Source organism: Agelaius phoeniceus, chromosome 3 (assembly GCF_051311805.1).
Source record: "Agelaius phoeniceus isolate bAgePho1 chromosome 3, bAgePho1.hap1, whole genome shotgun sequence".
Lineage (NCBI taxonomy): Eukaryota > Metazoa > Chordata > Aves > Passeriformes > Icteridae > Agelaius > Agelaius phoeniceus.
Genome location: NC_135267.1, coordinates 33,624,048 through 33,651,718, shown reverse-complemented (window position 1 = coordinate 33,651,718; position 27,671 = coordinate 33,624,048). Strand labels below are relative to the sequence as shown.

Here is a 27,671-nt window from a genome sequence, read left to right as displayed (position 1 = left end):
TTTGAGCTGGGAGAATTTGATTTGGGTCTGCCCTCAGGCTTATTTTTTTTTTTCCCAAATGATTCAGGCAACTTAAAGCTGACCTGCTGTTCATGGGAAGGAGGTGAGCTGTCCTTGGTGATGCTGTAACAAAACAAAGTGGTGGCCAGGTTTTGCACAGGCTGCTGCCCCAGCCTTGGGTGGGGCTCAGTCCTGCTGCCTACCACTGGAGTGTGTCCCAGAATTTGATGTACTTGCTCACACATCTCACACATTGTATTGAAAATAGTGCTTTGGGGTTGTTTTTTTTTTTTGGGGGGGGGGGGATTGTTGTGGGTTTTTTTTCTTCTAATTAACAGCTCTACTTCTGCATCTCTTCACTTCAGTTTTTTCAATTTAGTACTGATAGTCTTGACAGTTTTTGAAAGCCAAAGAGGAACCTTCTCCCCCCTTCCATCCTTGCCTCAAAAAAGTGACATCCAATTTTTTCCCCTCTTTGTGGGAAAATTATAAGCCATTATTGCTGCCTTTTGGGTGGATTCATTTTAATGACTCTCATACATAACAAACGTCTGCAGATGACTGCCCAAATCTAGGACAGAAAATCTATGTGTCGATCCAGAACAGATCGGAAAGGAAGCACCTAGGTCCTCCTCCCCATCCACACCTTTCTCTTCCTAAGAGCAGGCTTGTGACCATCTCTCACACCTCTTGAAGATCAGAATCTCTAAATTTGTAATCCCCAGACTGGCTGGGAGAACTAAGTGGGAAAGCAGCTTTCTGCTACCATATCCTGAAGGCTAGTGCTGGTGGGGCTTGTTTGCATCCAGCACTACAAAACTGCTGTTCAAATGCCAGAAACTCTGTGCAGGTTCCTGCATTGTAAGGTACCTCACTGGTAAGATAATTCCTTCCTCAATGTTTAATTAAGTCGGTAGAAAGCAAGATGGAAGAAGTGGATGGCATCTTTCTTTGAACTCTGATAGGTGGGAGCTACTGGATAAACTCACTTTACATCCTTTATTTCCATGGCCTCTGCTCATGACAGAAGCATTATAGGTTGCTACCTCAGCAACCTCAGAGAAGTTGACCCTGCCTGCTGTGGTTCTGCCTGTCTGAAAGACATTTACATCTGTATTTGCTGCTTCAGTCCCATTTTGCCAGTATTGTTTGGTTTCAAGTTGAAGCAGTGAGGGAATGTTCTCACTGCAGCTGCTGATGGCAGTACCACACATCCTGCACTCCTCTTTCAGACAGCTCCAGCACATGTGGTTGATTAAGCACATCAGCTGACATACAAATGAGAGAGACAAACTTAGCTGTGCATAAAGATCATACCCTGCTTATCCCTCACTCTGACTGGATTTGCGAAACACCTGCAGCAAAGGCTTCACAGAGGAGCCGTCTGTGTACCTCTTATTAGGCCTATAGTGCACAAAAGCCAACAGCCTACCCAGGCAGCGTGGTAATTCCCAGCACATCCTTGTGTTGACAGCCTCAGGATGAAGATGTGTTAGCTGGAGAGGGTGTTAGCTGGCTGGGTGAGTTCTTCCACCAGGTCAGTGAGCTCATCTAGATTGTGCTGAGCGCTCCTGCTGACATGAAGGATAGGGTAGGTGAAGGAATGACCATCCTTTCCAGTACACTGGCTGAAGTCCATTGTGGAGTTTCAGGCATGTCTGCACATGTCTGCCTTTGGGGAACACCTAATGTGTCCAGTCTGAAAACTGAGGCACCAGGAAAACGTCAGTGACCAGCTGGTGAGGGGATGCCATTATCACCTGAACTGCAGTTAGGTATTAGAAATGCCAGAGAGATGCTCAAGTTCTTTTGAGGATCAGAGTCTCTGTGCATAATGCAATTATCTGGATGTCTGAAGTACACCTCTTCTCCTCTTTTAATAAAAGTGGGAATTTAAATGCAAAACTTCTGTTAAGGCACATTAAGCTTTAAGATTTGAATACAACAATCAGGGCATTCAGGCTCTGCTTTCCACAGCTTTTCTCACTTAGCCAGATGACATATGCATGCTGTGTTTTAGAACTGAGCTCTGCCCTCATTTACACCAGGAACCCTCATTAAATTCAGCTGAATTCATTGAATTTAACAGGATTGCCTGGTGTAATTAATGTTTTGAGGACAAAGTTTGTCCTTAGCTTTAATGTTCTAACAACATATAGAGCATTCAGATGTGTAACGGGCAGAATTTAGGGAAGTCAAACACTTGTATGTATGTTACATCCAAACCATAAAGTGACATTGAGTCTTACCTGCATTTCATAAACAGTTAATAATTTGCATACATCCAGCAGTGATAATATGCCTCTTCATTTAAATTTTAATTATTCTGCAAGTCTACCAGGATGTCACTTGTTTAATGGCTGGCTGAGCTTAGAGGTCACCCAGTCCAAGTCTCCTCTAATGGCATTTTTATCTGAGCAAAAGCTTCGACTAATAACAACACAGCAAACATGCTGAAGTGAGACTTATGTAGTAGTACACATGAATTAAAATGTAGAGAAATTTGGAAAATGGGATTTTGTTTTTTTCAGAGTGTTTCTTTTATAATGGTTATTGGACTCTGACTAGGATAGTAACTTTTTATTCTCTGCCAATCAGAATACAGACTGTCATTTACATGTGCAGTGTCAGGCACTATGGAACCAAAAAGGAAGCTTTTTACTTCAGTTGTAAAGAGGCAAGTGGCTCCAGCATGCTGGAGGATGATGGATCATGCTACTTTCACTTAGCATTGGAACAGACAAATGACACTTTCTGAAAGCAAGACAACAGTACAGCAATGCAATATGACCCTTCACCTAAATGTATGTGAATCTCTTTTACATTATTTTACATATTACTGTAAAAAATGTAATAGCTTGGGTTGAAAAGGACCTTTGAAGCTCATCTAGTTCACCCCTCTCCAAGGGCACAGACACCTTCCACTAGAACAGACTGCTTAAAACCCATCCAGCCTTTGTCTTGAATGCATCCAAGATGGGGAGTCTCTCTGGGCAAACTATTCCAGTGCCACACCAAGAAGAATAATATTTTCCTTATATCCAAGCTAAACCTACCCTCTTTTAGTTTATAACTGTTGCCCCTTGTCCTACCTCTACATGTCCTGGTAAATTGTTCAGTGCTGTCAGCATCTTTGAGAACAAGGCTGTCACATAGCAGGAGTTCTTTTTATCTCCAAAGAAACCCCATGCCCAAGAAAAGGAACCTATGCTGGGGAAAATATACTACTAGAATAAAAAAATGAGTACAGGGAGTAACACACCTGATCAGATTAACAGCTGTAACAAAATGAAAACAACAGTGATTTCAATCACTTATCAGTGTAAACTGAGAATCTGTCCAATTACTGTTAAGCCTTGTCTAAAATCCTAGCAGAAATTAAAACAACTGTAAAACCTCATAAAGAATAATGCAATATAACTACTTTTAATTTACTATTTTAATACTCACTAAAGTTATGCAAATGGTGTTTAAGCCCAGCTAAAGCAGGTGGTGCTGAATATTTAATTTTTGAGTTTAGTAGTGGTACCTTAGGACAAGTCTACCCAGGTGCTGCACAAGTTTAATTCAGATCCAGCTGTTCAACCTAGAGGCCAAGTCAGAAACAGAAATACCAACTGCTTTCATTTTTTTTCAGTTGATTACTAACAACTAGCTGTTGTTTTGGGTACAAGTATGGCCTGTCAAACAGAAATACACTGTAAACATGGAGCAATTTCTGTTTCTGCATAAGCTGTAGGCTTATATCTTTTCAGGTGACCAGCAAATTTGCAGCATCCTTATGTCTACATGTCTAGACTGCAGAAGTTTTCAAACAACCTGACTTTTGAGGACAACTGTTTGGCCCCTGTACAGTATCTCCAGATGGACAAGCATAAAAATGAGTTATTGGTTACTTAAAAATACAGGTGGGGGTATTTACAGGGAGTGAGAATTAATTGATGGATATGGTATTAAAAAACGTAACACACTTATGGAATTGTCCCATGGCAGTGATTTGTGACAAGAAACTAGTTGAATTGCTAAGCATTAAATCTCAGAACAATAAAACCCCCCTATGAACAGATGCATATATTGTGTTCAGTAGGAGTGGGAGTATCTGCATTGAATCTTTATGATACAGCTGAAGGGAGAAATGTGGGCAGAGATGTGAAATACACTGGTATCACAGTGGTACTGTGATTCAAAAAATCTGTGTTCTGAGGGATGCCAAAATCAGTATATGCTGATACTGTTGCATCACTAGTAACTGCCTTGTGTCCTGAACCCCATTTGCTTCCACTCTGTGTGGCCTAACATTTAGATACCTCTGCCTCAGGCTCTGCATCATTTTCCCTGGGAAATACTTCATGCTCAGTGTTTTCACTTTATAATGGGAGAGGAGAGGAACTGAACTGAAATCCGTTGTGTTTCCACTCCACCTGGCAGTGCTCCTTTCTCTACCCAGCAGAATGCCGGAGTGGAGCAGCTTTGCAGAATCCATATGTTTTAATCTGAAAGATTTAACAGTTACACAAAACCAAGGAAGTACAGGGAGACCATTTAGTCTAGACCCTCATTCTGTAGGAAACAGATTCTGTGCAGGATTGTTGGACTCGCTCACACACTCCTGGACATGTCCCTGTGCTACTGGGACTTGGACCAGATGGCCTCCAGCAGCTCCTCCCAACCTTAGCCATGCTGTGACTCTGAATGGTGATTATCAAACAGCCTTCTCTGACAGCCACAGACACACAAAGGTGTAATTTTCAGGAGTCTGATGGGGACAAAATGAAGAGAGGTGTGTTCAGAATTTCCTTTCCATAACACACATACTGATATTCTGTCAATAACTCCTAGCTGATGAAATAAGCTCACTGGCTACTCATTGACTACTGAAAAATTATCAAGACAAAATAAGGTTAAATTCAGTTTTTCTCATAAAAGAATCTGAGTAGTTGATTATATATATATATAATTATATATATACACACATGTATATTGTAGTGCACTGTAATGAGGAGTAACTGGACAGAAATAGACCTGTAGGGATGAAAGGGATGAAGCTGGCTCTAAGTCAGCACAAAACTCTTTGCAATGACAGGCCTATTAGAGATGATAAGTTCTGTAGTAATGCCACTGAATATTCATAATTGAATAGATTTTATTTCACATTTACACATTAGCGAGAGTATATACAATTTAAAAAATCAGCCTTGCTGGAAAAACATAGCTGGAACTGATCTATCCCAACTTGAGACACTGAGTATTAAAGCTATCACCCTCTTTGACAGCCACAGCCTCTAAAAGTGCCTGCTTCTTCTGCATACTGCGAGAGGACTCCAGTTCATACATGGTAGTCAGGTTGAAGAGGACACTCTCGTGCAGGTAGTGTTGAGGGTCCTGCTGAACCATTCCTTCCAACTGCCGGAGGGAATCCTTCAGTTTCCCCAGGTACAGAAGACAAACAGCAGCATTGTTGTTGGCCTAGGGAAAAACATATTGTAAACAAATTGTGTGTTTATAAATACATATATATATATAATGTATTTGCAAGTGATGAGAGAGAAGGAAAAGAAGTCTACCATCTGCAGTTACAAGATATTTACTGTATGCTAAGAATTACTATTCTGCATGTGTGTGCAAAACTAAAATACATAATCAATTATACAATGCTATCCTTTTCTTTTAATTCTCAAATTTACCCTCTGCCAGTAGGACCTGCTGATGTCTAAGAACTGAAACTCTAAAAGATAGTTTAAAATGAAATATAAATAGTATAGGACATTAGTCTGAAAGCCAAGAGAAACAAATTTCAGAAACCACATGAGCCTCTACATGCATTTTCATAGATTTTATTTTTTAATTACTTCATTAGTGTTTTTCTCTCTCTCTGGCTTACATATCCACATAAGCAACAGGAAGATACTTTCTTATCACAAAGGCATCTACAGCTGACTTCACATAAATCCAGCAGATAGGGCAGTCTAAATATATATGAACGATCAAGTCAGGTTCCATTTTCCTTAACACCCAAAATGGGTTTTATGAGTTACTGAAAGATTCCAACAGTACAAAGTGAAAACATGTTATAACATGTTTGGCAGCAGAAAGTTTCATATTTTCTAAAGCTGAAGATAAAGGAAGAACATGGCCTTTTAGAAAAAAATATTTTTCTGTCCTTTCAGGAAACCTTACTGATCTTGTGTGATTTATAATACACGCTATTTTACAGACTGCAAAATAATGCAATTCATGTGTTTCTTAAACTCAGTCCCTTCAGTCTGTAGATGGCCTTGGAGCAGATTACTGGGGGTAAGCTGTCTGACTTCTCAGGAACATTTACATGACCATGCACTGAAAACTGCCAGGTGTAGGAAACCCAAAGGTAAATAAGCAGCTCTTCGATCTCAGCTTGTGACAGGAACCCAAGGCTCCGATATGCAACATGTGAAAAATGTCATGTTTAAAATTACAATATTCTTTCAATGTTGTGTGAAATCAAGTTAATTTTATACATGTTGGCAGCTGCCGTTTCTTTTCCTGACATGCAAGTCTATGCTAAAAACAGTGAGTGCCAAAAAAAGTGCTTTTGCAAAGATCCCGTAAAAGAAGAGTGTCTTGGAATTTCTACATGCATGCTTAAGTATTCACGCCCTTCATACAGACTGGTTCTTAATTTCCCATCCCATTTTCCATCTTATCCTTATGTATACTGAAAACCTTTTGGCACACATGCCACATCCCATTTTTCTGTAAAGCCCTGAGCATACTCTGGGCACTAATTTAATCCATGCATGAAGTATTATGAGAATAATTTAGGTGTTCATTATATATGTAGCAATTTGAAGATTTACCACAGCATTTGATGAGTCAATCCTTAAAATTTCTGTGAAAAATCGATGAGCTTCTGCAAAATTATTCTGACCGAGGCGGAGAAATGCTCTAGAAAGTAAGTGACATATAAATGAGTTCTACTCATAAACCCAAGGTAATAATACATTTTAAAAAGAATGGACACCATTTTTTATTTTTCCTGTTACAGATGTGAGAGTTTCTGACATTTGTTCTTTACAGTGTGAAGGAGACACTGATTTACAGACAAATGGAATGACAACTTGGATCGCTCAGCTGTATTTTTTGCCTACGAGAGCAACAGTCTCCATTGTGTTTTATTAATTTAAATGCAGATACTCTCTTCCCAGAATTATTTCTCTTCATGAAATCAGCCATATAATTTTCAGGGTGCTTTTGAATAGTATCCTCTAAATATATAAAGCCAATGTGCTAACCATTGCAAAGTGAGTCCCCCATCACACAGCTCGATTTACTACAGTGTATTCAAGCATCTTTTGAAGCTACTGGGTGGCACTTTCCTGGCAGATTTGATTGTAGGATAACTGCCCAAAATAACTTCTCCTCTCCTAAAAGGTATTTATGCAAATGTATATTGAAAAAACACGGTGAAAATATGCAGTGCCTGAAAGAATGAAAAAAAGCTTTGTAAAATCAACTGAAAGATCGCAGTTTCAATGCAGGATGATACGACTGTACCAAGTTATAGAGATCTCCTGAGTCTGTGTGCCATTCAGTCTTACCTATGACAGATGAAGTTCCATAAAAGAGAGAAAGAGAACAGGATTGTCTCAAGGGTAATTTAATTATCACCTTGCATACTTTTAGAACTACATTTTAAGAAATTTTATTTAGCTATTAAATTACCTACCTGTTCATTAAAACCATAATTTGGCTCTGTAGTCCATCCAATTTGTGAGTCACTTTCTCAACATCTTGAAAATATTTTTCTGCAGTTTTTATGTCTCCAATCTAGACAAAAAAAATCATAAGTGAGTTACCACAATAAGAAGAAAAGAGCTACACCCTGATTATATCTTATAAGGACATAAAAAATATGCAACATATTGAAGTCCATTATCAAGCTCTTTACACCAAGATGATGTGCTAACACCTGTTACCAAGCAATGTATTTGAAGAGCCACGTTAAGGTCATGAAAAGCACCCAAAAAGCTCATCCAGTTTGCCCACAGCGGTTTTTCAGCTGGGGCTGTGGAACACTTGAGGACTGTAGGGCAGGGAGGCCCCATATCCTCATCTAGCTCTGGTGCTGTAACTAACTCCACAGCTCAAAACAGTAGCTGAAAATGAGAAAAGGTCAGAGTTTCTTCCAATGAAACAGGATGTTAGTCCACAGGAAGGGAAGACAGACACCAGTGGCCTCGTAGTTAGCACAGGACCCACACCTGGTTAACCCACAGCCTCTGGGTCATAGCCAGGGGCCACAGGACATCTTCAGTGCATCACACCATGTCAGAAAACAACTCCAGTACAATGGACCACTGAGGATATTGGCAAGATGGACCATTTGCAGATTAAAAAAACACCAAAGAGTGAGTTGAGCAGGATGAAGGAATGAGAGATTTGAAAACTGGTATAAAGAAGTACAGATCTGATAGGGGGTGGAATGGGGGAGGGGATTTCTAAAAAGGAAGGGGTATTTCACCTAAAGGTGTGTCACATACATTGTTCTTTGAGATGAAAAAAATACTTGAAGCAGGCCACTTATTTGGAAAATAAGTTACCAGCATGTTTTTCAGGCTGGAGAGATGGAAGAAGACAAAAACTTACTACTGGGTAAAATAAATCATCAAAAGGAGTAAAATTAAACTAGTTCAGAAGCATAAAGCCATGGAAACCAGGCAGTCCTCAGGTGGGGAGATTCAAGGGGACCCTCAAGAGACCACCCATTTTTTTAAGAACACTATGAAAAATGTTTGTGACAAATGTGCTGAAGTCTCCTTAATGCTCTCAGATGGTGGATATTACAAACCTGAGTAAGAACTAGGAAACTTAATCCAGAATTCTTAAATTGCCCTAGCATTAGAAAATACCTCCTATCTTATTGCACTTTTTACCTCAGCTTTTTGTCCTGCCCATAGTGGTAGGGAAAAATGTATGACTCCTCTTTTTTTACAGTCTTTTGCATACTTGAATTTTTTTTATTCCCTTCTAGAATGAAAACCAATTTTCAGGCAAAGCAGTGTTTACCCTTTTCTCATAGATAATGCTTTCTGGATTCTCTGAACTTCACATTCCTGTTACTTCACATCCTCCCTGAGTGCCCACATAAGAAGTCTCCATAATCCAACTGATCTCTCACCAGCAGTGAGAAGAGGAATCACTTTGTGTCACATGTGAATATAAATTTTGCTTTTATGCCAAGTATTTGGAAGTCCGATTTGTTTACCCTTGTGTAGTCTTCTTACTCTCAGCCTATTTCCTTTCTACAGGAAATAGGCTTGTTGTTGCTTCTCATTTTGTATTTGTATATTACTCCCAGTCTTTGGTAGCATTTTGCCTTTGCTGTTTGAATCACAGCCAATTTAACATTTCAGCTTCTCAACTTGTCAAGATTATTTTGCATTCTGATCCTGCCCTTCATAGTGCTTGTACCACTCCCAGCTTGGCATCATCTGTACATTTTACAAGCATGCTTCACATTTCATTGTACAAGCACTACCTAACCAAAAAATACAAACACTACAAACCCTCAAGAGATCCTTGTGGAAAAGATCATCTAGCAAGTCCTTCCAGTCATCAGCAAATGACTTTCCAACTGCACTTTTCAGAGACAGCAAACATCCATCCATCTGAAGGCTTCATCTACATTTCTTCCCAATTTCCTTATGGGAATATCCCAGAGGCAGTACTCACTACTAACACCACTAATACAGATACTGCTTCACCTCTAACTACAAGACTTATTCCATGTCAAGATAAGGAAATTATTCTTCTTTACGTTTAGGAGATGATCCAATTGAACATTGCAGTCAAAGATGTAGTGTCAATTGCTGTCCATCTACCAAGCATTTCTGGAATACCCATTAATAGTCTTTTCTAATGAAACAGATGCATTTATTCGAGATGTTATGTAACTGGACTCAAAGCAAATATTATTCATCCAAAAATACCACATGTTCACTTGTAATGATAAAGGATACAACTTCTCTCTATAAATCTCACTAAAATGTAAATCACCAAGAAAATAATTACATTTAACAAGAGAATAATGCTGGCAAAGTGTAAATGAATCTGTCCTTGAGTACTTTTAGCCTGGGAATCCCTTAACCATGAGAACAATCAATTCTAAAGCAAGTTACCAGTCTGCTCTCTTGGGAGGCTTGATGAGTCCAAATCTATGCTTTGATACTAATTACACATTATTTGTGATCATGAATAGTTCTGATTTCTTAGCAGCATCTCATATCTTCTCAGCAAACATGCTGAACCCTTAAATCTCATTTTTCCCACAGAGGGGAAACAGTTTACTTTTTAAAAAATCTTGGTAGGAAAGATCATTTAAAAGAAATAACTAGTTTTAATTAGTCATTAAAGTAATTTAACCAATTTAAGTGGTCTTTATCACTTATTCACTTATCTATAATTTTATCACTTATTTAATTCAGAAAGTATGACTGCAGTATTTAATAATAATTAGCACATCAAATAAAAATGAAGATTCTACTGTTAACCTCAAATAATCATATTCCCTAACAAAGAGCCTCCTATATACTATGTGCTTAACTTTGCTGTTTGTCTGGAAATCAAGATTAGTTTTCTTCTAGAATTTTTTTATTGCTTTTGACTCAGTTTTGCAGCAATTTATTGCAGAGGGTAAGGTCAGGCATCTTAAATTTTTTTTTTCTTAATGTACTTATTCAAATGGAAATTTTGGATAGGTCAGCCAGTGAGAGCTACACAATATAATCCTAGAGACTAAAATATATTCACTGTTTCTCTAATTCATTCATTGTTTCTGTTTTGCAGGTCAGGTGACTGCTGAGAGAATTGCAGTCTTTATGAAAATTTCTTTGTGATAAACTCTGTCTTTTCCTCCATTCTTCATTTCTATAATTCTCATTTCCCACTTTTTAAGCCAACAGCCAAAGGTTGTACATCAGATCTGAACCTCATGTTCCACTTACATGTGAAGATAAAGAGGGCATGATGCCTTAGACTAGTTAGTTCAATTTAATTAAGAAAAAATAAATCAAAGTAAAAGAAATAAAGTTTTACATGTTTAAAAAGGTTGCAACTTTTTTCTGCTAAACTCCTGAATTACATTTTATTCCACTTTATTGCTTTGTTTTATGTGTGTGATGTCTACTGTCAAACAGTGTATGTGACTCATAAGCAACTGGAATCTGGCTGCCTTACACCTCTCTTGGTAAATGTTCACAGTCAGCAGCAGAGTCTGAGGTTATTTGGGAATTGCTACTTGTTTTTGAGAAGTTGTGACATTTGAATATGAGAAAACTGCTTTTCTATTTTACCTGCAAGACATTTTATTTTTTTTTCCAGCGAGTGCCTTGTCAATAGTGCACACTTACCACAGAGTGATCTTACCAAAATGATGATGCCCAGGACTGCAACACATTTATCTTTCTTTCATTCAAATGGCTTGGTTTTGATTAATTGGACACTGCCTATTTCTCTTAATATATCAAAATCTCGCATCTGTTGCACTAGTACCCCCCAAAGAGAGCTGAAAATTTTGTGATAGGAAAAGACAATAAGCCAAGCAATAAAACCTTATCTCCTGAAGGTGCTAGAAGAAATGAAAATATTTGCATTTAGAGACCATTCTTTTTAACTTCTATCTAGGTCACATGAAAATATCAAGGACTCCTCATAACCCCTTTTGCTATGTCCAGATGTGACAGTAAAACCCCTCAGAACGGGAGGCCTGTGGTCACAGCACTGTGGAGGTCAGGGATTTCAAATCATTCTGTAAGTTAGGAGATGCTTTCCTCATGGGAGTGAAAATTTTTCCAGAGCAAATGGAATGACAAACAGACTTTGGGTGTGACATCAGGGTAGACACTCTTGTCAGAAAGAAAGTGCCAGTAACATACCCAGTCATTTTCACAGAAAGACCAGAACTATTAACAACTTGTATTTCCTTTAGATTTTGCATATTTACAGTACCATTCTTTAATGCACATAATTATTATGTTCCCTACTTAGGCAGTAATTAATGCCTACAGCCAATATCATAAAATTGCTCCACAGTGATGGAGATCCACTTTAAACTAGAGACTTTTAAAGACAAACATGTCTAACACATTGTGAAGCCATGCTCCTGCTGAGAAGTGAAAATCCATAATTGAATTTGAATGACATTCTATGATTTCAGGCAAGCAATGTTAATAATTATCTATTAAGAGAAAATTACTCAATTTCAATATAATTTTTATTACAGGAATGTCACAAATAAGATCATTTGTAAATACCTGAAAATCCAAAATTAGAGTTCTCATTAATAATAAGAGTAAGTAGATAAAAGAGGAAAAGTTTGAATTATCAGTATCAGAAATATGAAAGAACTGCAAAGAACTTGTGAGATGCTAAAAATTAAAAAAATCAGATAGCTATTTAGATGCATCATTTTATGAAAAATAAAAGGACATCTATTTTTATTTGCCATTCACTACAGGTACATGGACTTTTATTGTACTTTTCTGTATACTGTTTTTTTCTTTTAAGGTGCCCTCCCCTGTTTCTTAGGGCTATGATTTGTACAGAAGAAGGACACTTGAATTTTTTCTTGATGAAGATGGCAGTTATATAGTGGGACTGAGAGTTGCATGCAGTCTGAGGCAGTGAGACATGAGATTTTTAGTGAAATTCTGTCTCACTGATGTCAATGGGAGTTTTACCCTTAGCTTTAGGGAAAACAGAATGTCACTTTTTGAATAAAATACTAGCATAATTTTCTACAACATGTTCTTTATTTACTAATGCACTTTTAATACTACAGGTGCTTCATATTTCCTAATTGTATCTAATATGACATGGTAGAAGGGTTTTTGTTTTGAGCACTGCCTCTACAATTTGACATGTGCCCTACAAAAACAGCAATAGTTTTAAATGCAATGATTATTCTTGTAGCTATCAACAGCAGTATTACCTAGCAAATTTAGAATAAAATGCATACCTGAAGGAAAATCCTTCCAATTCCACTCAGCAACTGAGGCTCTTGCTGTGGGTAATATTTGATGACAGAGTGGTAAGCATCTACAGCCAGCACATAGTCCTAAGGATGGAAAGCATACAATCAGGTATTTAACCTCAGAATACTTCAGCCTTTGAGTCACCTTCTTTGTAAAGACATATTCCAGCAGAATTAAAGTATTTGCAACTTGTCAGTGGGACAGAATTCCTATCAAGCACTGTAGGCATTAGTGACTGACTACATTGGTCTTTTCTCAGTTATACATACTGGAACTGCATACATAGGGGATCTTTTTTTTTCTTTTAAGAGGATCATATTCTTTTTGTAGCTAATAGCCACAAACTAAAACTCTGAACATTTACTCTATATCTTAGATTATGATTTAGGATGAAAGTCAAGCACCTTCAGTGTGACTGGGGGTATACATACCTGAGAAGTGTCTCATGTTCCAAATATAATTTACATGGTTTAACATGTATAATTTACATGGTTTAACAAACTATATTCCAAAGCTTTGTGAAGTGCCTGTGCACACGCTCTTGTGACAAACATCACATGACAGAAACTGCAATTCCTGCACATCTTCAGATGACAAACTAGCACTACTACCAAGGGGAACAGGACATTTTCCCTTCCTCCACCCAAATTGCTGGGTTTTTTACTGCATAAGGGAAACAAGACATTTTCCCTCCCTTCACCTGTACCATGCAGCAAGTTGATAGAAAAGTGCTCCTGCCAGGTTAGTTTACAGCTCAGCATGAACTGACTGCAGAAAAGCCTCAGCCACAAGAAGCTGCATGAGTGGGCAGTGTTTGCACCATCACAGCAGCACAGGCTCCCTTGTGTACACAGCAGCCAGCCTTGGTAGGAACCAGCAGCCAAGTCTTAGAGGCCCATGCTGCAGGGGCTTCATGGATTTGGCCTAGACAGGCAAAGAAACCCTCCTTTTCTGCACTCCTCATCCTTATCTCCAACATCATATGCATTACAAGTACATAAACACTGGCAGCTCCTGAAATGTGAGACTAGAGGCGAACCTTAAGAGTCTGTGCATTCTGTTGGTGGTCACTGCCCCCTCTTCCCATACCACAGCACAGCACATTACATCTGTGCTCACCCACCCCATGCCTTGCAGTGTCTGTCACAGGAATAGGACCCATTTCTTCCAGGAGATGACAAGAGACTAAATTATGTATGTTCAAAGGCACAAGGATGGCTTCAGGATGAAACTGTGAAACATCATCATATCTAGGCTCACTTCTAAATACAACCTCATTCTGTGGTCACCTGTGGATCCCTCAGTGAGTTTAATATGCATTTATGATTCTCCCCACACTATGATGAAAGCATTGGGAGATTTCTTGAATATCCTACATGTGATACAGAATAATACTATTCTGTGGTGAGTTATAGAGGCTTCTTATCTGACAGTTCCTTCTGATAAAGCACATTGTAAAATAGATGATATTTGGTCTCACTTACTAAAGACTGTTCCCATTCACAGGTTTGCTAATGTGACATAATACAACAAAGATTGTCTGATGGAATGATAAACACACACCTCCTCTGAAAAGTGAAATCTTGACTGATACAAGGTGTGGTTGTGAGGAGTAAAACATATTAAGTATTGCCAGTAAAAACCCCAATGACTACAGCTTGTGATCTTAAGACTTAGAGATGGGGCTGACATATTGTCATGATCTTTAATTTAAAAAGATTAAGAACCTTCAAGTTTTCCCCATCTTTGTAAAAAAATCCCAAAAGAAGGTTTGAAGTTACACTATTTAGGATATGAATGAGATTTGGCCTATTGTTTTATAACTCAATACCTCTTTTATTATGGAAATTTGGGGCTAGCATTACTAGTAAATAGTATATTTAGTATATACTAGTATATACTAGTAAATAGTATAATAATAGTTAATAGTATATAATAACATATTATTACATTATTATAAAATATGATAGTATATAATAATAGTAAATAGTATAAAATAGTTCTAGAAAGCCACTGGACCTACTTGCTGGAGTATGTTTTTTCTAATGCATCACAGTATAACTGTACTTCCCTTCATGGCTATGCATTACACATTCTCATATTTCCCTCATCACCACCTTTAAGTACTTAATTAGAAATAAGAATAAATGACCCTGATGTGTAGAAAGCTGAGAATAAGTTCAAGAAACCTTAGACTAAAAATCTTAGTTATAAGGATTCATAAATACTTTGTTTTGTGGAGAGAGGACAGGGATAACTTATCCTTCCTCTCCCTAGTGCAGTTGTGGAAGGGTTATGAAAGCAGAGATTCACAGTGCTATGAATCCAGAGAGCTGTACTGCAGCACTTGGGCAAAAGACAGTCATCCTCCTTTAAATCATACAGGAACCAATGTCCTCAGGCATCATTCCCTTGTGTCACTAGCACAAGCTGTTACCTCCTTCTTGGTACCATTTTAATTGTATTATACTCAGATTAAAATAAATTTTAATGCTTTTGTTTTATGAAGGGCAAGTTCTACAAAAGCTAACACAACACTGAAGAAAACTAAAAAGCACAAAATGTGCCTTTAATCAGAGTGCAATTAAAATATATATGGAAAATACTTAAGTGTTTATTCCTTAGAGAGAGCAAAGTCTGGTAAGATAATGTCAAAAGCGATTTTACCTCAGATGAAAAGAACTTAAAAAGTTTTTAAGACACTTCCATGGTGATTTAGTAAAGTGACAAGCATTTTGCAGATAGACTTTTGAAATGAAACAATGCACATCATCAGCTCAATGTTAAATTAATATTCCCCTCATGCTGCTATATTCAGCACATGCTTTCACAGTGACATAAGCCCACAGTTCTTGTAAATGGAAGTCAACAGTGAGAGGCTATATGGCCTCCCCTTCTCTTCCTGCTGTATTTCCAGATCTTTCCTGAAGTTTCCCCTTATTCACAGGAAACAGGAATGCTGTTTGATATCAGTTGATACAACTGGGATGCACCATTTCTTTGTCATTTGGTTAAGTCCAACAGTGGTGCACAGAAAGAAGGCAGAACCCAGTTAGGAAAGGTTATACAAAGAAAGGGAGATGAACAGGAAAGAAAGACAGCCTTGAACTACGACCAAACTGTCACTGGTCACATGGATAAAGGGACACAGCAGGCAGAGCTCAGTACCTAGGAAAGATATTCCCAGGGTGTAGGAGACATGACTCATTTCCTGTGTCTGGGTGAACCACTTGGCCTTCACTCTCTACCCCAAAATAAGATAACCCTCCATCTCAAAATTTAAGGAGATGTTTAACTATGAAACAAAAGAGACATATTTAAAAAGGAAAAAATCATTACACTACATAAACAGAATTCTTTGATTCATGTAAGTAATGCAGAAAAGATATGACATGAAATGAACCTAATTAAGAATTGAGGATAACAAATTTAGATTTAAAAAGTTATAGGGCCAACATCTAATCAAAGTGGAATTTTTTTTTAATTTTCAAGTGTCAATCCTGACAAGATTGTTCCCTGTTAAATACTACTGTAGTTTTTTTGGCAAAAGAAAGATGTCAGTAAAAGTAAGACAATAAGTTTGGGTTTTTTTTTTTTTCATACCTAAGTCACACAGTTTTACTTTAATAAATTATTATTATAATCATAATCATCAACTACTTGCCCAAGGTATTCCATCACCTAACAGTACCCAGGGATCAAGCACAGTGCTGCAATATTGTAAATGGTCACTAGATGGCAATAGATGGTGCTGACTTGGAGAATGAAATCGTTTTTTCTTAAATTACACACACTTGAAACACTCGAATAAAAACAAATGCAATTTTTAAAGTATATGATACAACAGCAAAAAAGGGTGGAACAGTGTTAAATGAATACAACTGTTAATGGGAGAACTTACAAAAGTGTTTTTAAAACTGATCTGAATAGATTCATGCTGAATACTCTGGAAGGTGGAGAAGATGACTACAGGACTGCTGCATATTAGAAGGGTCTGGGGATATACCTGAAAACTGAAAGACTCACAGGTACTCTATAGCCAATTCACTGAAATGCAAATTTCATATGGAAGTAATTCTGCATTAACATGCAATTGTGGGTAATTTGGAAGTTATTGTGAACCGTAAATTTCTAATTCAACAGCTGTGAGATAGGCCCTAAATACAACTGGTCTTAAGAAGTATCTGAGCTGCCATATTTGTGACATAAACTTTCCAAAAAGATGATAATTGATATTCACAAATGTATTTGTTACTCAAAGAAAATAGCACTAACAAGGTCAAACCAGAGGAAGGTGAGAACTGTGTGTGCATGTAGATTTGTGTGTACACATGAAAAACACATGATTTAAAAAAGAATTCACTGCAAAAAGTAAAGTCAAGTTGTTGAAAATATATAAACCGGTATTTTTTATTTATATATTCTACTTTGTTTGGGATAGCAGCTCATGCTTTTCTTCACTTGTTTACTGAAAAGGAGAATGATTTAAAAAATGAGCCTATGTCATGTACCTACTTCAAAAGACAAATTGTTTTAATGAACAATTATTCCTATGCAAGACAGAAATGTTCTTATTACAACATAATCATGAAAATAAATGTGTGTTTCCCCTAATTCCCACAACAAGAATATTCCATTTCAAGTAAAGCTGTATATTATGGCTCTTATATAAAAAAAAAAAAAAAGACCAAACCATACTTTTTTGAGGTATTGTAATATTAAGAATGGAGCTTTGTTTGGGAAGTAGCTCAGTAAACATCAGACGATCAGGTCTGGCATGACCTTGGGTAATCGAAGAGCAGGGAGCCAAGAGTGCAAATCTTGGCCTGTGAGGATTCCACTGCTGACATCCCTGCTCCAAGGCTGCTGCTGCTAATTGATTTGTAGAGCACAGCCAGGCTCAGAGTAACAGCAGTTTGCTGCAAGAATGGTGACACCCCTGTTTTCCTGACCACAACAGGATCAGCAGAATCGTTTTATTTCTGCTTCCAGAATACAAGGAGAAGCTAAGAGTGTTGCACCAAACGGAATACAATTGGTTAAAAAATGTAAGGAGGAATCAAGGCAGAAAACCCCAGCAGTGACAGCTAGTCACTTTTGCTTTTATTGCTTTCTCTTCCACCCCTACCCACTAGTGAGGATTTGAACTTGAAAGAAGACATATTACAACTGAGATCAGTTGACAAGGGAGGATGTATTTAGATGTTTCGGATCTCTATCAGATACAAAAGCTACAGTGTTATTAAACCTCACAAACAGAGCAACATTCCTAGTGCACAGTTTGAAAAAGGCAGAGCACATAATTGCTTTTAATTAGAGCATTTAGTTAAGTGTTTGAAAAATTCAATTTAAAAATGCAAATTCTGTATTGTTATTGCATGTTCTCTAGGATGATTTGGGGAGAAATACGTACAGATATGTTCCCAAAGAACATTACTGCAAATAGCTATCTATTAAATAAGACATTATTAAGCCTAATTAATTCTTCACTAAGCAAAACCTTAATGTACTGTCAGGTAGTCTTCCCTTATCTCTGCACCAGTAATTCACTGGCATTTTCTCTGACATTCTATTCTGGAATATACGGTACCTCTGCAGTTCTGCCACCCACGTACCTTCATCATTAGCAGACAGTTTGCCATGGAGTATATCACCCGGCCCAGACGTGACCTCCACAGCTGAACAGAGGCTGCAAAATAAGAGCAGCTTGTGAATTTGCACAAATAAATTAGAGGTTCTTTCTTGCCATCAATTATTGGTCCTATGAATTACGATTTTGAAAGGTCCCCCTCGTTAACACCACTGGGGTTTAGCCTAGAATTTTTAATCCTCAGCCCTGCTGCAGCATCAGAGAATTCTGCATCTCTCCAAGGGAATTACTCAAGCAGCTCTGGGTACCATACACAAGGCAACAATGCAGAGCAATAGACAGTCACTCAGCTCTCAGCTCAGGCCAAATATTAAACACCAAAATAAGCCACACATTTTCCAACATCAGAACAAAAGGTGCATAAAAGGATTCAAGCGATAATGAGCAACAGTTTAAAAACATGTTATCAACAGCATTAAATGTGATAAATTAAAAAATCAAACATAGCTAGAATATCATTTAAGAGCCAAAACATGCAGAGTGAGAAATGTCTGAGTCTGGGACTGTTTGTGCTTGCCTCTGGCTGAAAGATATGCTGAAAAAAATCTGCCAAGCTTGTCTGCTTTCCCTATTCTCCTGGAGCTTGCAGGCATTAAAAGCTGCAGCAGATTTCTTCCTTTTGCTTTGCAGACAGATTCCTGATGTTGTAAGAGATCAGTTCACACAGACCCTTATTTTCTCTTGTGTTACAGTACCATAGATCAATGCTAGAAATATTTCTCTAATCCTCAAAAATAAACATTAGGACTATTCATTTAGCACATTTGAAAAATACATGTATCTCAGTCAATCAGCTGTCAAGGTCGCTATAATGATTTGAAAGAGAGTGGGGGGAAGGGAGAAGAGGCTATTTCAATAAAATTGTGATAACTGAGACCACTCATTTGTATCATTAATGTAGTCACTGATGAAAGCATGGCAGATTACACAGATAATTCTTTCAGCACACAAAGGAATCATTACAAATAAGAAGAGCTTGGTGAAATGCCTATCACCTTTCCTAAAAAGGAAAAATCCTTCCATCCTCTTCAACAATAAAAAAAATCCAATCCATGAATATTTGCAAATTATCTTTGTCAAAAAGAGGGTTATAATGTAGGGTCCAAGACTGAACCCAGTATTTCATCCACTGTACCTTACAATCATTCATTTCCCCCAGCTTTTGTTTTAGAAATTCCCCTGGGACCACGCATCCCGAGTGCTACTAATGGAGACGATACTGCAAACCATGAATAAATACTTCATGACAAATTCCCTTTTTTCCTTTCCTTAGGGGAATCTGTAAAATCCTCACATAATTAAATAACTGCCCTTCATTATTTCACTTAAGTAAATATCTCTTTTTTTTTGCATGTTTTCATAGTTTGGTCACCACATTCAGTTTTGTAGGACTTAGGTGACAACAAACTAGATGTTGATTCCTACACCATAAGACATCCAGATTTCATATTAACAATCAGATAGCACCAGCTACAGTTCTCAAAAAAGGACTGCAAAGTAGGCAAACCAGATGTCTTCAGCCTGTGCTATAAACTGAACAGGAACCTGATCTGGAAATTCTGTAGCTCTGTGTGATGAGGCTTCTAAGCACTGAGAAGCGGTTAAAAAAAAACCTGCAAAGCAGTAAACAAAACCAAAACCCAACAGCAGATCACTGTGTTTTACTGAGATGCCTGAAACACTCTTGGCAGGTCCATGCAGCCATGCTTCTACTCTAAGCATTTGCTTTTCCTGTTTTTCATCAAGGGCTCTGTACTCCACACTGCCATTCATTTCAATAGGCACTGTGAAGTGACAAAATTGGCATCTTACAGAATGTGTTACCAGGGAAGTGGTGCAATGCTAAATCTCTCTGCCTGCTGAAAATCTGGCAAATGAGGTGCTCTGTTTGAGGCTAGAGATGCACATCTTAAGTTGATTGGTGTTGCACCTTGTTACATCAGCAGCATGGAAATTACATGCTAAGCATAATCCCCATAATGAATTAGGGCTGTCTTCACATAAAGTTAATAAGGTTTGCTTCAGCAAGTCTCAAATGAAAAAAAGCAAACCCATTATCAGCCTCCTGGAGCTCCAAATGCAGAGATGAAGCAGAGAGGGAGCAGACCTGGCTGACCTCCACAGACAACAGCAGTCAACAGCCTCTGCAAATGTCCCCTGGGCTTTTTGGCAGTCTTAAACCTAGAGGCAGCTGCACAGTAGACAAGTAAAGATCGCTCCAAATTTTCTGCAGCCATGTCCCTTGATAACTACTAGCTGCTGCTTTTCTAACTATGTCTCCTCTGAAGCAGAGAGGAAAAGCAAGGAGCCATGAGTGAAGCAGACTGCAGGACACAGGATTATGATTCAGCTTGGAAAAAGTCCTTGTACCTTAAAGGGGGATCAACACCTTTAAGGGATCCTGTTTTAAAGTTGTAAAAAACAAAAGATGTCGAGATAAGGATGAAAATTCTGGCAGAAAATGCTAACAGGGAGAAGTAAGTAGGAGAACAGAGGCAAAAAGAATACAAGAAAAAAGAACAGAAACTCATGAAGTGCTGTGTCTAACTTCAATGTAAGATTATTTCCATTTTTCCTAAACCTTTTGAGAAGAGTTGTAAATGTATTCTTTTGACTATATGTGCAAATATCTTTATGATATATGCTGCTCACATGTGTTCATGTTTTTAGGATGCATTCACAAGGTGAATCAAGTCAGGTATGGTGACATATTAAAGCAACTTTCACATCCAGTCAAATTGAAGAGCAGGTAGAAAAAGAGTTCAAACAGGTCTGCACCCTTCCATACAGACAGTTTAAGGAATTATTTATCATTTTTTTCTGCTATTAACTCTTTCCAGCCTCTTCTATCTCAGAGCTAGACTTATGCTTTCCATGGGCTCTGTGTGAATGGTCTCTTAGAAAGAACTTGGTAACATTTCTTAGACTGTTAGCTAAAGGTGAAAGTTTTTTGTTTTCTTGGTGTGTGCATTTTGAACTTGCTAGGCATCACAAGGGTCCATACAATCCATAGCAATGCCTAAAATGTCTCCTCTTGTCTAATTTTCAAGTATACTCAAGTGACCTCATAAGTATAAATTCTGTAAAAAAAAAAAACTTGTCCTGGACACCCTTCTTTGTGCAGTAATTTGCCCTATACTATTGAAGCAACATCACTAAGAACAGGAGAAAACATAATTGGATATACAACCATGAAAATGATGACATAGCTCTATATAATATAAATATTATTCTAAAGAGTACCTTAGATATTTCAGGAGTCTAAGTACCAGGCAGCTACAGTGAGACTCAGCCATCTGTGCAGCAGCACCCTAAGCCAGAGTAGCCACTGTATGGTGGTAGCTCAGTCTGAAAAAACTGAGTGGATGGCAGACATGAGGTTTGAGAGGAGTCAGTCAGCCAAGGCTTAAGATGAAACACCTATCTAGCTGCAACAGCAACACACTTATATATTCATCACTAAAGGATAACAGCCATGTTGTTTCTCCTAAGTAAGAAAAAGAATTGATTTATTGCACAAGTTTGATCAAGGGCAAAACTGTGAAATTAATTCCAGCAAAAAGTAGTACAAAGTGTATAATTTCAGGGGCTGAGTAGGCCATAAGATTAGAAAACTAGAGTTTTAACCAGTCTGGGGCAGTCTTGTGAAAACTTCTGGCACACTTAGGCAAGCAATAAAAACACACTGTCTGTGAAAAAAATGTTTAATACCTACCTTGTCTGTTCTCCTGTGTAATGTTAGTCATACTTCCATCTTCAGCTAAGCCTTGTTCCAAATTTTCTAGTATCTGTAGTAATTTTTTTAAAGTAGCAACATGAGTTTAAACAGCACTATATATTTAATGCAAATTATCTACAATGGACAGTCTTTGTGTAAACCAATTCATGCAGGAATGCTTCACCTAGGTACAGTTCAAAATTACTGCTTATCACCATAGCTAGATCAATTGCACAAAGTAAGAAAGTCCTCATACTGTAGAAGAATGTTAGAGCTCAAATACTTACAGAACATTAAATGTCAGCACACTCTGGGGTCATACACATTTTCTTAAGTAAAACAGGAAATATGCTCCACGAGAGAATGAACATTAAATGAAATGTCCACTGTGAAAGTCAAAACTGATTTTTTTCAGAGAAGGCCACAGCCTCCTGACTTCTCCCTAAGCATGGGTTTTAGTTTCTTTAGTTTCATGGTCTTGTCTTTAATGAAGTATTACTCTTAGGTCTTACTACAATTTCCTTCTCAAACTTTGGGGATTATTGCTTTTTTAAATTTATTGTAGATTTTAAATCATGTAAATTGTTGAATGAAACATTTGTTGTTTTATTGGAAGAATGGAAACGTATACTTAATGAAGCTTGTGTCTGAAGCACTTTTAAAGTATGCACGCAAGGCTCCATTTGAAACACAAGTCAACTTTCCTTTTTCTAATTCCATTACAATTCTCCAAATTCATTTTCCAATTCCCACAGATGACCCCATTTTTCTTTTTACAGATGTATAACTTTGGTTGTAGAGTAATGCCTGAGATTTCCTTCAAAAAACCACCACTTGCTGTTTCATCAGCCACCGTGGTTACCCAATGAAGGAAACAGAAGGCACTGCCTCTTCTGGGGACTGAGCACACTTCCAAATAAAGAGCTTTCAGCTTCTGGCAGTATAAGAAGTAACTGTCTTTTCCTAAACCAACAAAGTACACTTCAAATCAACAGAGGAAGTCCTCAAAAAAGAAGACTGGTAGAATTAATCTGGCCTTGGAAAGTGTGTTGGCGTTTTCTACAGCCAATCAAGATAATCTGTACCTCCAGAAAGTCATCTCATACCACCAATTTTAGAAATACTAAGCTGGAAGAAATTGCCCTATGAGATACTAAGCCCGTTTCACAGACTAGAGTGAAGTTTTGAAGTTAAGTTCATAAATTCAGCTACAAAGAACTTAAGAGCAAGGAGAGACATACAATGAATATAGAACATTTACCACCTGCCAGCTGAGGCAGGCTAATTTTCCTGGTAAGAATTGTTAGGCCATGACAAATCCAAGGTAATATGGTTTACTGTAAACTTTGCTCAGAGGGCTAGACTGAGCTGCCTTACCTCAGATTTTGAGAGGCTATGAGCATACACCAGTAGATACTGCAGCTTAGCTGACAGGTGGCAATTTATGAGCTGGCAGTGGCATGCCTGCAAGACTGACTCTCAGCCCCACTTTCAACAGCAGTGCAGCCACCTAGAAATCACTTAGAAACCAAAGTGCCATCTTTCAGTGTTAAAAGCCTAGTGCGTAATAAGACACCTTGTCAGAAAAAAAACCCACATTTGTCTCTCCCACAAATCCAAACCACTTTATAATATACTTTCTGTGGCCTAAAAACCCTGATCTTTTCCCCTACAAAATACCTAGTGATTTCTTCTCAGGTTCAGTAAGGCCCGACGTTCCTACTCTTTAAATGGTATAAATACAATGAGGGGCCTTCATCAAGGCAACATGCTGTCTTGTTTAAAAAGACAATGGATTTCTCTGAAAACAGTCTCACTAACATAATAAAAAAAGGAAGAATTAGTTATTAGCATACAATTAGAGTATTACATTAACCATTCTGTGACATTACTTGGGGATATCTAGCTGTGACCTGAAGCTCAACATCATTAAAACAGAGCTTGGTGATAATTTGAGGCTAATAGTTTTATTCCCTAGGTTTAGCTCTCTTTTGCCCCTAAGCACAAAAACATCACCTGCAGTTTTCCAGTATTTGTGTATTTCCCCATTTTCCAGCAATTGTTTAATAGTAACATTAATGATTCTGACAGCTTCTCAGTGTAAATTATTGCATTTAATCAGTATGAAATATTTAGGCGGCAAGCTGTTTATTCTAGCAATATCACATGACATAACTCTAACCACCCATGTTCCTACTATGAAGAAAAATATGATTGAACACTTCTACCATTTAATTAATCAGTTTTACATATGACCTGTGATTTTCTTGTTTTGAACCCTTATTGTTATGCACACTAATTAGTTTCACTGGCTAGTATTACTTCACCAAGTCTTCTGTTTCACTCCCCATCTATTATTGCCTGTATGCCAGAATTGCTAATACATGCATACCACCATTCAGCCTTTTTGGTGCTTCTGGAACTGAGGCTTTTTGGGTACTCAGACTGGTACAGGTCATCATTGTTTCTATGAACGTAAAAACAGGGTGTCAAGACAAATACCCTCTAGACTGAAGTAACATATGAAAACCAGAAAACTTACGTCACCTTAGCCACTAGAAGCTTATAGTAATCAAACCTAAGAGACTGAGAAGTTCAAAGAGACTGAAAAGTTCACCAATTTGGGAGTAAAAGAAAAGGCCAGGAGATATGGAAGAGTGTGTATGAAAGGGCCAGGGAAGAACATAACTACCCATGAAGGAGAGTGGTAGAACTACAGAAGTTGTGGCTGATGGGCAAATGGCACAAAGTATTTCTGACAAGTTTTGCTGAGGTAACACTTGCAGAGGCCTTTTTAGGAAGCAAGAGTGTTAACCCACTTGCCACTGCTCCACTCACCTGGCAGAAGAGCCCAACTGCTCTAGCAGTTGAGGGATTAGGGTTTAAAAGTGAAACATGCTATGAAATGTGTAAATTTCCAGCTCTCCCTCAAGCATCTAGGGAAGCATAGGTACTTACAGACAAGAAGAGTTTACATTTAGCCTGAGAGTTGTCCTTTTCACATTTTGGTCTCCAGCTATACATTTTTAGCATGTCTTCAGCACTATTAGCACTAAATTGATGATGCCTATGTTTTCAAATGAACACTTGAAAAGAACAAATTGTTTTGTGATTTAAGTTACTATTGTTACTCTTGTTGCCTGGCTGTTCAAAGACCATTTATTTCAAGGCAGACTTATTGGTGTAACAACTCATTGAGGCAGTTCATATTGGGAAGACCAGCAATAACACAGAGACTGCAACAATTTCACTGGGCTCCTCTCCCAGCCTATAACACCCATTTGGCACTACAGATAATTTCTTTCCCAAATGTCATTCATATAGAAGAAGATGCAAAATATCTAAGCAGATCTTGATTAGACACTTGTAGGAATACTGGAAAAGCTAAAACATTATTGCAGGAAAAATATATATGGAAACATATATTCAGGAAAAATTAAAATAACATTTTTCCACCCAACCTCCAATCCTGCTTCAGGTACCAAAGATATATAAGTAGATGAAGGCTGTAAAGACCAAGTAACCAAAATAAATCCCATTCCATCTTTAAATTGAATGGTTAATCTAAAGTTGACAGGTGTCTGTAGAATATATACAACAAAAAGCAATAAAGAATTTAGCAGATTAAAATCAAGTATTGGATAGGAAAAAAGCGTCACCCTTTCATTAAGAAAGAGAAATGAAATAGAAAGAACAGAATTTTCTTATGATCAGAATGCACTACCATTAGCCTGGAATAACCTCCCAGGGGATGTGGCCTCAGTACCATAGGCTGGCTCATTAAAAACTACAAAACAACTTTGCATTGCAGAGAGACAGACTAGGTGAGCTAATAGGTCTTTTCTTTCTTCTAGCTTTTATGACTCCAAGATCATCTCATTTACATAATGATGATTCGTATGCCCTTCTGTAAATATGGATGACCAAAGATTATTTTTCCACTTTTTAAAATAGGGAGGTAAAACACTAGAGGCTTTTGGTTGAAAGCTCCCCAATTAATTCTGTTATAACCCAAATGGTTCCCAAGTGTCACATACAAATATTAAGACTAATGAGTGTACATCCTTTATGTTATTTTCCTGGTTATGCCATGGGTTTTTGTAAGTATTAGAACCATATTCTTGAACATTCCAGTTGAGATTGAGATTATTAGACAAACAACAAAATAGTTCTGATTTTTTCTATACAAAAATCAGAATATATAAAAACAATGTTCTTTATCAGCCAGCCCTGACTTCAAATGGTTAAATTGCCACCAATTCACAACTGTCTTTAAAAACAGAGTCATCTTTACAAACTGTCCTTTTTCACACTCTTCTTTCTACAGTTGTCCTTGAGCTGCTCCAAAAACTAAGGTATTTAAATGAATGCAAACAAATGAAGTAATCTGGAATGAGGTATCTAGAATAACTGATCAGAAATATTTCCAAGAAGGATGTTTTATTTGTTAGAAGTTATCTGTCTACTGTACTTTAAAAAGAAGCATCCATCAGCACAGACAATAGCTTGTCCTGGCTACCATATCCTGCCTCAGAGGAAGCTGTCAGGACCAAAGGGATATTGTTGTCTTTCTTGCTGCAATTGAACACACTAACACAGGGGAAACCTTGCAAACTCAGACACAGGAAGGCAAAGAGGTGACAATCTCTGAACCAACACCAAGTGCAGAGAACGAGAGACTCCTCAAAAGAGCTTGTGGAAGATGTAGAGCCAGCTTTGAAGCAGCTTTCTCCAAGGCTACAAGGGATAACAGAATTTTCAGTGACACAGATCATTAGCAATTGATAGACTGAGAATATGAGCAAAGAGACACGTTCTTCAAGAACTTAGCGGGCAGGGAAATATGTATATATTAATTTGTAACTCTATTTCTATTTCATCTTCTCCACCATATTCCATTTCCCTTATTTAAACAAATAATCAGCCTAGTTCATGTTCAAACAAAATGCTGTACTGTAGTTTAAAAGCTTCCTTGGTACACTGGATATGCTCTAAGGATATGCACTTGTACAGAAACATCAGAGGCAGATCCACCTCAAGGCTGTAGATGACTTCAAGTTCTTGTAAAGGAGTGTGTGTGTGGGGACAAAGTTAATTTCCTTTTATTTCATTCCTCTACTGATGACCAATCTTTAACCTGCAGAGAATCATGGCTGATCACACTGTAACTGAGATATGGCCAGATCTAGTCTGCCAGATAGCTGATGGATGCCCTGCTCAGCAGTCACTCCCCTGTTCACATTCAGTTTTTACTCTTTGTTACAAGATTCAGGAACTTAGAAACCAGTTTAGT

At 37.8% G+C, this 27,671-nt stretch overlaps 1 protein-coding gene across 4 annotated transcripts in view; it reads right to left on the bottom strand.

Annotated features, from left to right (window-relative positions):
* Positions 1 to 5,125: 5,125 nt before the first annotated feature.
* Positions 5,126 to 27,671, bottom strand: part of TRAPPC12 (trafficking protein particle complex subunit 12) — a 49,102-nt gene continuing 26,556 nt past the window's right edge. For all 4 annotated transcript variants that reach the window (XM_054628802.2, XM_077175044.1, XM_077175042.1 and 1 more), the window contains exons 7-12: positions 22,376 to 22,448; positions 18,626 to 18,699; positions 12,995 to 13,093; positions 7,706 to 7,806; positions 6,837 to 6,924; positions 5,126 to 5,466 (exon numbers count right to left, since the gene is read on the bottom strand). In XM_054628802.2, coding sequence (XP_054484777.2) covers positions 5,224 to 5,466; positions 6,837 to 6,924; positions 7,706 to 7,806; positions 12,995 to 13,093; positions 18,626 to 18,699; positions 22,376 to 22,448 — 678 coding nt within the window. In that variant the 3' untranslated portion in view covers positions 5,126 to 5,223. The remainder of the gene's footprint in view (positions 5,467 to 6,836; positions 6,925 to 7,705; positions 7,807 to 12,994; positions 13,094 to 18,625; positions 18,700 to 22,375; positions 22,449 to 27,671) is intronic.